Source organism: Lygodium microphyllum, chromosome 25 (assembly GCF_053477565.2).
Source record: "Lygodium microphyllum isolate KBCC chromosome 25, Lygodium_microphyllum_v1.1.10, whole genome shotgun sequence".
Classification (NCBI taxonomy): domain Eukaryota; kingdom Viridiplantae; phylum Streptophyta; class Polypodiopsida; order Schizaeales; family Lygodiaceae; genus Lygodium; species Lygodium microphyllum.
In genome coordinates this window covers 55,777,791-55,791,658 of record NC_141159.1, presented here as the reverse complement: position 1 = coordinate 55,791,658, position 13,868 = coordinate 55,777,791, and the positions used below count along the sequence as shown (strand labels likewise).

Sequence of the window (13,868 nt, the reverse complement as noted above, 5' to 3'; positions counted from 1 at the left end):
TGATAAAGTTTCTAAGAGCTTTCATTGGAAGGGATTATGGAGGATGTAAAAGATTTTGTCACAATTTATTCCATGACAAAAAAACACTCCTAGGCTAGGAGGTCTATTGTAGCCATTGCCTATCTCTAAGGGTAAATAAACACATATCACTATGGACTTCATCACTGGCTTATCTAGAACAAAGATAGGGTGGAATAGTATCTATGTGGTAGTGGATAGATTGACAAAAGCAGCTAGCTTCATTTCTACAAAGACTTAATTTTCAGCATGTTAAGTAGCAAGCCAATTCATGTAGTTGGTGTTCAAATTTTATGGTTTACCTTTACTAATTGCTCATGATTACGACTCCAAGTTCATGAGTAGCTTTTGGCTTAGTTTTTAGTTTTATGGGAACTAAACTAGCTCCATCCATAGCATACCATCCCCAAATTTATGGCCAAGTAGAGCATGATGTGTAGCATGCATGAGACACTCAGCTTCATTTCGTTGAGTTTACTTATAACAATACCACGTATGCAAGTATGGGATTTTTCCCTTTTGAGGCTCTTTATGGTTACAAGGTGCACCTTTCAATGGTCATGTTCAATGAAAAGATTAATCTTTAAGGAAAGGAAGAGTTGGAAAGTATGCATGTCCTACTTTATCAATGTAAAGTGAATCTTAAGAAGGTGTTGTCATGAGAATCTATGTCCATGGTATGAAAGAGGAAGGAAAGTGTAATGAATTCAATAGAATGCATACATGGCATGTTGAGATGGGAATTCCAGGATGTTTTATTCATTGGAATGACTTAACAATGGGTGCAATAACAAGTGTTGAACATGATTGGAAGAGGATGAAGTGATTAGTCGATTTGGAACTTGGGTAATTGGAGTGATTCATGTGGAGTTAGATGTAAAAGAGGAACCTTAATGACTATTTTGGAGCCTTTGGAGGGGTTGAAGGGAATCGTAGGTTGGAGGGATGTTGTTGACGTGAAAAATTTGGTGCAAGAAAGCGCATGGATAGGGGGCGCATGATTAGGAGAAGAAGGGGGGAGGGGCTTATGGCTCTTGAGTACTCGAGCTTCTTGATGACGTCTCGAGGTTGAATCTCCTTCACACCTTCATCCATGGTATGCGGGTTGAAGAGAGAAGTTTTAGGACTGTTATGAAGGGTTTTGAGGTAGCCAAGAATAGGGTATGAGTGCTTTATCACTGAAGAACAGGGATGAATGTTCCTGTCCTTTAGAGATGAGTTTTGGCTATCAAAGGAGGTATTTTGAAGGTTCTTCAGGCTAAACAACAGGGCACAACAGTGAAAAGGGAAGGGCAGCTTGCTGTTCATTGAGTTTTTCAGCTCTAACAGTGGTTTTTAGGGTCATCTTTTGGGTGCATATCACTCCCTATCATTGGGAAATGCTTTGCCTTTGTCTAAGACTAAGTGTTAGGAGGATTTGAAGCAGCATGAGTCATTATTTGCTGCTGTAATAAACAGTAAATTTAGGGCTGAAGTGGTATTTTGGTGCCCATATAGGGATTTGATAGGGTTCAATTTTTACTATTGCTTGGTATAGTGCCCGGATGGTAGGAGCTAGCTCACGCCACATAGATGCATGGATAAAACATGAATGTTGAAGCATATGTGAATGCTTAGAGCTTATGTACAACAAGGATCTGATCTATGTTAGGATATGTTTTGAGCTATTGACTTAGAGGGTTTGGGCAATTGTCCCATCACAAGGTTTTGTACTCTTACTTTGCAGTGCATGCATCGGTCTTGACGTGTTGTACAAGAAATAATCAAAAGGCTCTGATCTGGCTTCAATTGGTATGCTTGGGCTCTGGTAATTCATAAATTGTCTTTCTTTTTAGTCGTTCTCCCCCTCCTCTTTGCATCCCTTTTGTTTTGAACCCTCGTCATTAGGCCTTGGACCCTATACACTTTGATAACACAAGAACAGATGAAACTCTATGTTAATAAAAGATGGAGGTCCATGGAGTTTCAAGAGGGAGAGTTAGTGCATTTGATGTGTTGTACGAGAAATAATCAAAAGGTTTTGATTTGGCTTCAATTGGTGTGTTTGGGCTTTGGTAATTCATAAATTGTTTGTCTTTTTATTCTTTCTCTCCTTACTCTTTGCATCCCTTTTGTTTTAAACCCTCGTGGTTAGGCCTTTGACCCTATACACTTTGATAACGCAAGAACAGATGAAACTCTATGTTAATAAAAATGGAGGTCCATGGAGTTTCAGGAGGGAGAGTTAGTGCATTTGAGAGTACTGAAGTCTACGTATGCTACTCTTAAAGATGGCTCAAGTAGTAAGTTGGCACATTGTTATTATTATGGGCCATGTAAGATTCTCAAATGGGTTGGTGACTTGGCATATAGGTTGCAACTCCCTCTTCTACTAAGATCCACATTGTGTTCCATGTGAGTGAAGCTTAAATCCTTTGTTGGCTCACAAGTGGGCTATCTTGAGGAGTTACCATTGATGGATGAAGAGGGTATTATCTAGTACGTCCCTAAGGATATCATTGGCCAGCGGGAAAATAAGCTTAGGATTAAATCCATATTGAAATATTTGATCAAGTGGATTATGGTTTACCATTGGAAGAAGGTTCTAGGAGATGAGTGTACATCTTGGAGGAATTTCCCTATCCTAAAGAAGCTCTTATGGTTGAAGACTAGGTAGTTTTAGCTCTTGTTTCATTGCCAACAGTTTTCAGATAGCTTACTATTTTAGAATAGTTTTTATTCTAAAATTTCTGTAGAGATGTGTGACATATATGGGCTGAAGCTACATGACACAAGCTTACTTTTAACAAATGGCACATTCTATTTGGACCAGCCCAACAAAAGTTATTTTAGTTTTATTGCAGCAAGCATTGTAGTAGATAGCATATTGTCTAATGTTTGCAGGCATATATGGTTTGTTTGGTTCTGTACTTCAAATCCAATTCATTTCATAAAGACTTTTTAGACTTCTCTATTCTTGTTATCATTGTAACAGAGTAGTACTTTGCCATCTCCATTGTGGAATCATTTGTAATAAGTCAATTTTTTGTTTTTGAGGGCAAAAACCTTTGGGTGGGCATGAATTGTTATGAAGTGAAAAAGACAATATATTTTGGAGAGAATCAGTGGAAAATACTCTAGCGATACTAGCATGAGTATATAAGATGTAATAACAATTCTTTAATAATAATTCTCTTTATCTTCTACCTTCTTATCTATAGCTTTAATGTCTTCTTTGCCTTTGTCTCTCATGCACGTGTCTTTCTCTCATTTTCTCTAGTATTTCTCCCTTCTTGCACTCTCTTTCTCTCTTCTATTTTCTCTCCTCTGAAGTCTCTCTCTCTTATACATGTTGGGTAGCTCATGCATATCATGGTTGAGGAATAAGCAACCATGATATGAAATTGTGAAGGAGAGGGCAACTTTCATAGCTAGAGTTGAGTGTGGCCTTTTAGTTGTAATGTTAAGTAGAGGGATACTTTCATAGCTAGAGTTAAGTGTGTTTGACTCAAATGCCTCTTGGTTGATTTGAGTGCTGTACAATCATTTGCCATCACTATCTTTATTGACAATTAGAGCACATTGGCATTTGCATGGAATCTAGTGTTCCATGCACGTACTAAGCACATCGAGATGCACCACCTTTATGTCAAGGAGAGACTCTCTGTAGGAGGGATCAACTTGGCATATGTACCAATGGAGTACAACCTTGTAGATCTTTTCACAAAGGCTTTGCTTGGTGAGAATATCAAAGCTTTTTGCAAAGCTTTGGGCTTATTTTGCTTTGTGGATTTAGTCTATTGAGCAATGCACCTCCATATACACAAGTGCTAGCTCTTGTTTATTGTATCACTCGAGAGGAGATTAGTTGCTCTATTTTGGTAATGATGTGTGTGATAGAATCCATAGAAAGCTCCTACAAAGGCCTCCTACTTTGTCCAGGTAGGTTTTGACCTTAGCAGTGTAGAGCAAACAATGTGGTCTCGTGGTATGGGTTGTTTGCTAGTCTCACAAAGTTGGATGAAACACATATCCCCCTTTTGTGGCTCTTTCGGTATTTTGATGCCTTGCAACCTCCTCATGAGCTTAGGTCATGGTACAATGATAAAGGCTTTATAGGAAAATACACAAAACAATGATATATTCTCTTATGTGCTTGTTGAACGTCCCTTCTATGAGAATTGTAAATGTAAGCACATGTTTGAAAGTAGTGCACTACTAGAGGCAACTAGCTTGCCCCATGGCTCCGTGTTGTTGTTTCTTTGCTCAATGACTCGACTCATGCTTGATAATGAAGCCAAATATCTTGCCCAAGTATTGGTCGATCATGATGGTCGAGTGAGCATGGCATCGCGACTTTTTAAGAGTCACCTTGGAAACCCATTGCAAATGATCCTATTGAACATGTGTACCAACAGCCAATGCACCTTAAGTGTATAAAAAGTGCTTTGCTACTAATTGATCATAGTCTCATGCTTTCCTTGATTGCAGTTTGCCAATGGCATTAATGTCAATCTATGTAATGAGGGCACTACTCATTGGCTTGGGTTGTTAAAGCTTAAAAATGTGCATTAATATTAAACTTCTCACAAGCTTATCAAATAACCTGAAAAATCAAATTTATTAGTGTGATTCAATGTCCCATAGGCAAAACTCTAAATTTTAGTCGGTTCCATCTCTATAAATAGAGAGTGCACTAGATCCCTTGTATCCTTTTGCATCCCTAGTGTCTTGAGTTTATCCATCATTACCAGCACCTCGAGGTATATCTTGCTAAGTGTTGTGTCGGATTGGGGCCATCTCTTGAGCTTGAGATTTGGGCTTTCTTATGCCACTTGGTTAGCTCTGTAGCTGTCTCTCAAGAAAGAGCACAGACGTGTAATTCTCCATCAGCTCTTCCATCTAGGGAGGTGTCAGGTCTATTGTGATCATTAGGCTACATTTGGCTTCACCATTTCATCATGTTTTTGGCAGCATGAAACTAAGGTTCGGCCCCTCCTTCGGCATGAATATTCATGGTTGAGAGGACTGCCTACTCTTCATTTCCTGTTTTAAGTTTTGGGATTGTCTGCTCATCCTAAACATTATCATTCCTTCTTTGATATATCTGTTAGCAGTCATGTTTGTCATGCCTTGTCATCTCCTGCCTGTGAGCCTCAGTCTGAGTCAGACGAGGACATTAGGAGCTCTGACATGTCTGTCATGTGTTATGATGGGGGAGGCTAGTCACTCTTGACTGGCTGTCTTAGGTTGTGTATTTCTTTTTGGCCTCTTTTAGTGGGCAGCCACTGGCTGCCCGGCCACCTTTTTGGTCACTGTTGTGGGGCGCCCATTTTAGGGCACTTTTAGGGTTTGCGCCCATTTTAGGGTTTGCGCCCATTTTAGGGTTAGGGTTAGGGTTTGTCCGTTGCCTATATATTGGCAGCCCCCCTCCCCACTTGGTCAGTTGTCTTCTTGCAGATTCCGACACTCCTTCTCCCCCGTGGTGGTGCTGCCATCGTCATCAGCCTGATCTGGTGCCCTCACTGACGCTGTGGGCTGCGTGCAGGGACTGATCAGTCCATTTCAGTGTATTCAGCATTCATTTCAGTCAGTGCAGATTTCTCTTCCTTATTTTCTGCTTTCTCTCTCTCTCTCCCTCCGTGTTCGTATTTCCTCTTCCGTTGCGCACTCTCACATGGTATCATCGCCAAACTGAGAGTACACGGAGCTGAGTTTTACGCGGGAGAACACCCACAACTCTGCGTTTGCTGGTCAAGACGTCTCCAAAAGCTGAGGCATCATCCTTTGCATCATTTCCTTGATCAGGGCGGCCTGTTTTGGTGTCAACAAATTTGCGTTTGCTGCTGGCGCCTTCTCCAGTGGCTGCCACATCATCACCACCCTCTTCCTGCCTGCGTTTTCAGCTTGGGCGGCCCTCCTCCAGCTGGGCGACACCTTTCCAGCCTGCGCCTTGCTGTTTTGGCTGTTGTTCCATCGTCCGGCGGCTCTTTTCCTGCTGGCGACTTCTTCCCAGGCTGCGTTTTCAGGCAGGCGGCTGTTTTTCTGTGGTGATTGCATCATCAGCATTTGCGTTTGACATCATCCTTGCGTTCTCTGCAAGGCGGCCAGCTCAGGAGCTTCTGTTGTTTGTGTTTCGGCACCGGCAACCTTCCCTTGTTGTGTTTTGGTGTTTGCAGATTGGAAGATGTCTTCTCATCAGTTTACAGGTTTTGATGACTCAGATGATGAGCTTTTGTCTCGACATTCATCTGAACGGAGGCGTGATTTCTATCGCGAGGATCGTCATATGGAGTCTCTTCCTCGTTCCCGTCCCCCTTCTATTCATGTATCTCGGCAATCCCCTTCCAGTGGGCCGAAGATGCAGCCTTTGGTACCCCCTGTACAGGTACCCGTACTTCCTCAGCTGCCCAAAGAGGACTGGTTGGATGGCTCCAACTTTTCTCTATGGTCCTGCAAGGTGGAGTGTATCTTGGACTCCTTCGATCTTTGGGAGCTTGTTTCTGTTCCTACTCCCCGGCCTATGGTGGATCCCTCAGATGGGACATCTATGGATCATGCAGCCTTATGGGATCGGCTCAATTCTAGTGCCCGATCTTTCCTCTTTCTGAGTTTGCAGGATTCTGTCCTTGTTCATGTTCACAGGTTGAAGACTGCAGCGGACGTGTGGCAGAAGCTAGCGTCTCTCTATCAGCAGAAGACGTTTGCCCACCGGATATCTCTTGAAAAGAAGTTGCGGATGCTCGCTATTGATGATAGTCCTTCCATGAAGGACCACATCAACAGATTACAGGATATGAGGGATGAGCTTGCATCCCTCGGTCGAACGATATCTTCTGAAGACATGGCTATGATTCTTTTGCCTCAGCTGCCATCGCCTCGGTTTGATGTCTTCTACACCAGCCTACTTACATCGAAGATCCGTGAGAAGCTTCTATGGGAGGAGCTATCCCCGCTTGTCTTGGAGCATGACGAGCGACTCAGAGAGGTCAGTGCTAGTGGATCCGACTCCACTAGAGCCTTTGTTGCAGGTTTGGGAGCACAGAAGAAGAAGAAGAAGTCAAAGGCTAAGAAGAAGGACAGTTCTTCAAGCTCTGATTCAGATTCAGAGAGACCGAAGTGTCCACACTGTGGGAAAGGGACACATCCCGAGGAGAAATGCTGGAAGAAGTACCCTCACCTTCGTCCGGGAGCGAAGGATGGATCTATATTGGAGCCTTCTTCTACCTCTACACCAGCTGTTACCCATGAGTCAGTGTTCCTTCATATCCATGCTTTGGAGGAGGATCCTTCTTCTGTGGCTGTAGTGTCTTCTGCGCAGCCTTGGTTAGTGGACAGTGGTGCTTCGAGTCATATGACTCCCCGAGGTGATTTGTTACACGATCTACGTCCATCAGAGGGTTCAGTAACTGTTGGTGACATTTTATCGGTGCCTATTAGTGGTGTTGGCACATTGCCTTTGTTTACCAACCGACCTTCGAGCTCCTTTTCACAGGCCCTACATGTTCCGGACTTGGGCCTTCCCCTCCTCTCAGTTTATGGCCTTACGAGGCTTGGCACACGAGTGATCTTCACCGAGCATGCCGTTGTTATTGAGGATTCTTTTACAGGAGCTGTCTTATCTACAGGTTGGCAGGAGAGCGGGCTTTACAGGCTCCATTCCCCTTCTTTGATGCAGGGTCCTCCGAGGCAGTCTATTGCTACACCCGTTCCCGCTTGTGCACCTTCTATTCCACAGGTTCCTTCCCATCCCCCACCTTCTCCTCCGGTGGTTCCCTCGTACCTCCCATCCCTTTCAGAGGGGGACGATCTCGGTGATGCGGCTGTGGATTCCCTGGCCCCTAGTGTTTTAGAGGGGGCTTTCCAGGATCGTGAGGAGCTCCTTCAGCGGCAGTCTACATCGACAGACTTCATCGACATTGGCATTCCTCTTGCCACCCCAGGATCTATTTCCTCTTCGGCCTTCAGCCACATCCAGGATTTGAGAGGGGGTGTTAGCAGTCATGTTTGTCATGCCTTGTCATCTCCTGCCTGTGAGCCTCAGTCTGAGTCAGACGAGGACATTAGGAGCTCTGACATGTCTGTCATGTGTTATGATGGGGGAGGCTAGTCACTCTTGACTGGCTGTCTTAGGTTGTGTATTTCTTTTTGGCCTCTTTTAGTGGGCAGCCACTGGCTGCCCGGCCACCTTTTTGGTCACTGTTGTGGGGCGCCCATTTTAGGGCACTTTTAGGGTTTGCGCCCATTTTAGGGTTTGCGCCCATTTTAGGGTTAGGGTTAGGGTTTGTCCGTTGCCTATATATTGGCAGCCCCCCTCCCCACTTGGTCAGTTGTCTTCTTGCAGATTCCGTCACTCCTTCTCCCCCGTGGTGGTGCTGCCATCGTCATCAGCCTGATCTGGTGCCCTCACTGACGCTGTGGGCTGCGTGCAAGGACTGATCAGTCCATTTCAGTGTATTCAGCATTCATTTCAGTCAGTGCAGATTTCTCTTCCTTATTTTCTGCTTTCTCTCTCTCTCTCCCTCCGTGTTCGTATTTCCTCTTCCGTTGCGCACTCTCACAATATCTACCATTGTCATTGCATGATCTTGTAAAAGGGCTCTTGGGCAAGTGAACAAATTCCCCTGTGCAAAACAACATACAAGTGGTATCGTACTTCATGAACGTTCTCATAATATACTATCACTCTATGCATGTCATTGAGCAAAGCACCCATGAGCATCTTGTCCACTTCAGATCCTTAGCAATGTCCATCCATGTTGAAATCACCTACATATCTCTTCACATCTCTTTACCCTAACTTCATCATTGACACCCTTGCGGGTGGTTGTGTACTTGCTCTGTGTTTTGGGATCTATGAGCTAAGCATGCCTTTACCCAATGGGCTTACAAATCCAAAAAGACAAAATCCAAGGAAATCGTTTGGGCTCCAAAGGAAAGATAAACATTGCCTTCGTCGTCTTGGTAGTTTCTTGGGCAGTTGATGAGTACCCATCAACCATTTCCTTGGCAATCTCAATAGGTTCTTGGGCAGTTGACAACGACCACCCATTGAAGAATGTTGTGGTTGCTTTGGTGTGGACTTCTCGAGGTAAAAGGGGTGAGTTTTGCTTGGGAGTTACTGTTGGTTCTTGGTTTGGGCTTTAGAGCGGGTGTTAAGCTTAAAAAGCTGCGTCAACTTTAACCCTTTCATTAACCTCATTAAACAACCACAAAACTCAAATGCATCAGTGGGCTTCAGCATCCCATCAGTTGTATCATGAGAAATGATATCTCGGATATCAAGAGTGTGATCGATCCACCCCTAAGGAAGGCTCAGGAAGCAAGGTCAAGTGATTGTTAAGCAGTGATCATCGAGGGAATACCAAAACGACCTTGCAGAAGTGGTCTAGATTGAATTTGATCTTTAGTTTGGGTTAATTGTACCTTTGGAATGGGAGAGATTGGGAGTGGAACGAAATCAACTAGCAGTTGGAGAGTGGGAACTACTTCCATTGTTAGGACCAATACCCTACCACTTGATTTTGCTAAAACAAGTTGAACTAGGGTTCTAAAAATCTAACCTAGCAACTAGGGTAATTAAAACTTGGAAACTTGGTGGACTAGGTGGTTCTACTGATCAGTAAAAAAACGCATTGCTTTCAACTCAATTCACACAAGGTAATTTCTAGTTTTCTAAACATAGCTTGCTACCGAACTGTTTAATAGATAAAAATGCTTCTTTAAATAAGCCTTTTACGCAAGGTTCCTTGGCACATTCTTCACATGGCACAAAAACAAGTCAAATAGCCCTTTAAAACGGAATCTCCTTACTTGATTTCCATTCCTTTATTCTAATGCTTTGATTGAGCTAGGAAACCACATCCTTGGTTCATTGTGGGAGTTTAACTTGTGTCAGAGTCTAATGTACTTGTATCTAGAATTGGGTCTTTCAGCAGGTGATCCCTATGGGCCTTGGCTCCTTCAAGCGTATGAATATGTGCTAAGGAGTTGAATGCGACATGATGCTAGCCTTTTCAAAGCTTGATTGCCGGCGATTATAGCAAGCAGATTTTATGTGATTTCTTGATGTGGGGTTATTCAAGTGCAGTGAAAGATCATCTATTCCTCACACTGACCATTCAGGCATAGTATTCTTTTACTGATCATGTAGGTGTAGTTAAAGTTTATCCATTCCTCATGGAATCCCTTCAAACATAGTAAAAGTTCCTTCTTTAATTATCTCTGTAGTCATCACCCACCAAGACAGTCATCTCAAACAAGTCTTTCAAGCATTACATTTAATTAATTCCAGTCATTATCCATCCAGACAATCATCTTAAACAAGCCTTTCAAAAATTATATTTTCTCTCCTCCATGGTGCTAAATTCTAATCCTACCAAGTCAACACAATTAGAACCTTGCATAATTTTTTTTTGTATCTCTTTAACATATATACTTCAATGAACTTTCACTCATGTCTTCATTCCCTAATGTAGCATGGAAGCCTTTCTCGTTACAGGTTGCGCATTCATTGGAAATTGTGATTATACTCTTTCTTATCATGCATGTATCCATTTTCATGAAGATTATTTGCATGCACCCACTCTTATCAATTCTATGTATTGAGGCTATGCATGACCCTTTTGTATTCAATTATGCATGCATTCTTTCTGTTCCAGGCTTCCATAAGTGCATCCAATCATTATCGAATAATATGCATCAAACCACTCCGTAGGATACATGCATCCATTCCTTATCCCGTCCTAGATGATGTGCTTGAGAGAACTACTACCATCTTCAATTGCGGTGTCAATCTGTCTTCTTACATGAGGTCGTCTTTAGTTGTGTGTGTGAGAGAGAGAGAGAGAGAGAGAGAGAGAGAGAGAGAGAGAGAGAGAGAGAGATCATCAATGGCTGGTTACTACAGCTAATACTGTATGGGGGTTGCGGAAATCTCAGTCATGGTGGAAGGCAACTGTGATGGAGGGCTGGGTGAACAAGACACCTTTCAAATGCAAGGTCTTTCTTTGGAGGGTAATGATTGGTGGACTTCCTCTTGCCTCCGCCCTTTCCAAGGGTCGAATCTCTAACGGCAATTGTTTCTTCTGCACCACTACTGTGGAATCGGCCCGTCATCGATTTATCTCTTGCCCTCTCGCTAAGAAAATCTGGTCGCTTTTGTCAGAGGCTTGGCGAGCTGTGGTTGGTTTCTCGATGAGCCCTTTCGATTGGGTTTTTGTACGCCCAAAATACCCCACACCGGCACAGTTGCAAATGAAGATCTTGTTCCATTTTCTTAGATACTGGGGATGTTGGCACAATTGGACCACTCGGAATGCCTTTCTTTTTGATTCGGCCTCTAATGTTCCGGGACACATTGCAAGGCTTCAAGGCCTCTTGCTTTGGCAGATAGATCTCATTCGGCACTCTGACTTGCTCCCTCGGGAAGACTTACTTCCTTGGCATATGGCAATTTCCTCTGTGTCTTTGCCATGACTTGTGTATCTCTGTCCGCGTTTTGTACTGACAGTTTACACATGGTGGCTTAGCGCCATCGTGTATCTTGTAATCATGTAAACTTGTACCTTTTTTTCGTAATTAATACAATTACCTTTTACGAAAAAAAAAGAGAGAGCACTACTAACGTGTACTAAAGGCGAAAATGGGATGAGGCAAAAGTACATCCTGCATGTTAGATAGATTTGATTACACGTCTTCCATGTGTTATATCTGCAGGTTAGATTTTCCATAGGTTCCTATTATTGATGTAATATTTGGCTGTGATTGGTTTAGTGCAGCTTTGCACACTTTGAAAGGCAGTCTCGATTGAGATAGTACATCGGCCGCACTTTTAATAGCATCTTCATGGTGCATTGTTTAATGATGTGGGCCCACACATTTATAGCAGTGTACTTCAAACGGTTGCCTAGGGACAGTGAGGATAGTCGACCCTGTAAGGAAACATTGAGGTTTCAAGCAGAGCGCGATTGCGCACACATGGTTCCAGCAGTAAATGAATTTAGTTGTTGCTTGTGATGTTTACATCTAGCAATATGAATGTGCTGTTTAGTCAGCTAGTTTGTTGTATGTTGCCGATAGGAAAGCTTGGAGTTCATAGAGTTTGTCTTTAAAGAGTGGACTATTGTCTCATGTTAAGTGCTTAAGTAATGTTTTGCCTGCAATTTGTTTTGGTGAATGCTTTACTAGACTCCAGCTGTGTTATCCTGAGAAATTCAAGGTCGGAAGCTTCTAAAAGAGCATTTGTTTGTAAGCAATGAAATTCCTTGCTACCTGAAGCATTACATCTGATCTTTAACATGCTTATAGCAAGACATAACTGCGATGCCCACCCAATGAAACATATAAGGCTTTTTTGGGTTCTTAACAGAATGGCCTCTACTGCACCAAGCAAGGTATCATGGTCTGTCTTCCTTGTGGCAAGATTCAGCAGATATAAGCTCCTTCAGGACTTGGCAACGCATGCTCAGAACTGACCAACCAGCTGCTTATGACTGTGCCATGCAAACCACTGGAATAGATAAACAGTTCTACTTGAAGGGCTTCTCACCTCATTCAAATGACAAACTTCCCCTTCTTCTCCTTCAGAGTCCAAAAGGATTGATTCCAAATGATGCTTCCTGTCAAAATGCCCACCATCAATATCTGTCAGGATATTCAGTTCCTGTGGGAAGCAACCTTACTCTCGCATCATCATCGGGAGGAGGAGGGTTTTCGGGCCTCGAAATGGCCCCAATTACGCAAGCCGTAAAAAGAGTCGCAGACTCTGGGTGTGCTCTCTCTCTTCTGTCACTACCGACACAGGAATCTCATGCTTCAAGTGCTGTATCACGAGACTTGTATGGTCGGACAACACTTGATCAGCTTATGGTTGAGGATATGGTTCCACAACAGTTGCTGCATGCAAGGCAACTGCAGCATATGGAATATGCAGCCGACAGGCTGCTTCCTGTAGGCTCAGATTCACAGAACCATTTATGTTCAAGCAGTGCAGCTCCTGGATGTGGAATGGAGCAATGCGAAGGCTCCTTCATGCATGTTTCGAATGGTATGGGGGCCTTTGATAATCACTTGTGTCTTGCAACACTGCAGGTTCAGGAGACTAGGCGTTCTGAAGATGTGAAGCAAACAATTGATCTGATGCAGAGCTCTTCTCTCCAGTCACAGGATGTGACCCCTGTGCAACCCCAGCTGGTGCCCTTTCAGCTTGGAAGCAGCAGCTCTGTTGACTTCCAGTACAACTATGGATCTTCCTATTTCTGAGTTAGGATCAAGGCTGTGGGGGTTTCTTCTAGAAAATCTTGAAATACTACTGCTAACTAAAATTATGACTACTTTAACTTTTTGGGTTTAGGCAATTTTTGTGTAGTCATGTGACACGATCATCTGTAGCTTAGTTTTTGCTAATTTTGATTTGCTTAACTATGCCGGATCTGCTCAGAAGGGGATATTTCACTTTAAAATTCTAGCTTTTCCCAAACATTCTCAAGCAATATATTGCAGGACAGCACCAAATTAATAAGGCATGCATGTTATTCTGTATTCTGTTATTGTTTTCAGGAGCTGCTTCCTTTGCATGAAAGGAAGGTGCACTTGTATAGAGAAATTGTGATCATTTGCTGTGCATAGGTAAATTGTGTTTTCATCGGGATGTGCAATCCTCTTGAAGTGACGCAAGCTGTCTTAGATTTGTCCTCGTTTTTATATGCTTAAAAAGAAATCATGTGCAGGCTGTATGTTTGTGAGCATGAAGCAATTTCAGAACTCAAAGGTTAGCTTGACACTCCATGAAAGTGTGAGGGATAGATACAAACCTTTACTCTGTAGCAACACCTAGTTAGATACAAGTGAATCTATCCAAAATTTTCAGC

General features: G+C 43.0%; 1 protein-coding gene across 5 annotated transcripts in view; it reads left to right on the top strand.

The window, feature by feature from the left end:
- Positions 1-13,551, top strand: part of LOC148014241 (uncharacterized) — an 84,820-nt gene extending 71,269 nt beyond the window's left edge. For 4 of the 5 annotated variants that reach the window (XM_087667316.1, XM_087667313.1, XM_087667315.1 and 1 more), the window contains one exon: positions 12,368-13,551. In XM_087667316.1, coding sequence (XP_087523442.1) covers positions 12,368-13,260 — 893 coding nt within the window. In that variant the 3' untranslated portion in view covers positions 13,261-13,551. The other variant, XM_087667317.1, reaches the window with a different exon arrangement.
- The last annotated feature ends 317 nt before the right edge of the window (positions 13,552-13,868 follow it).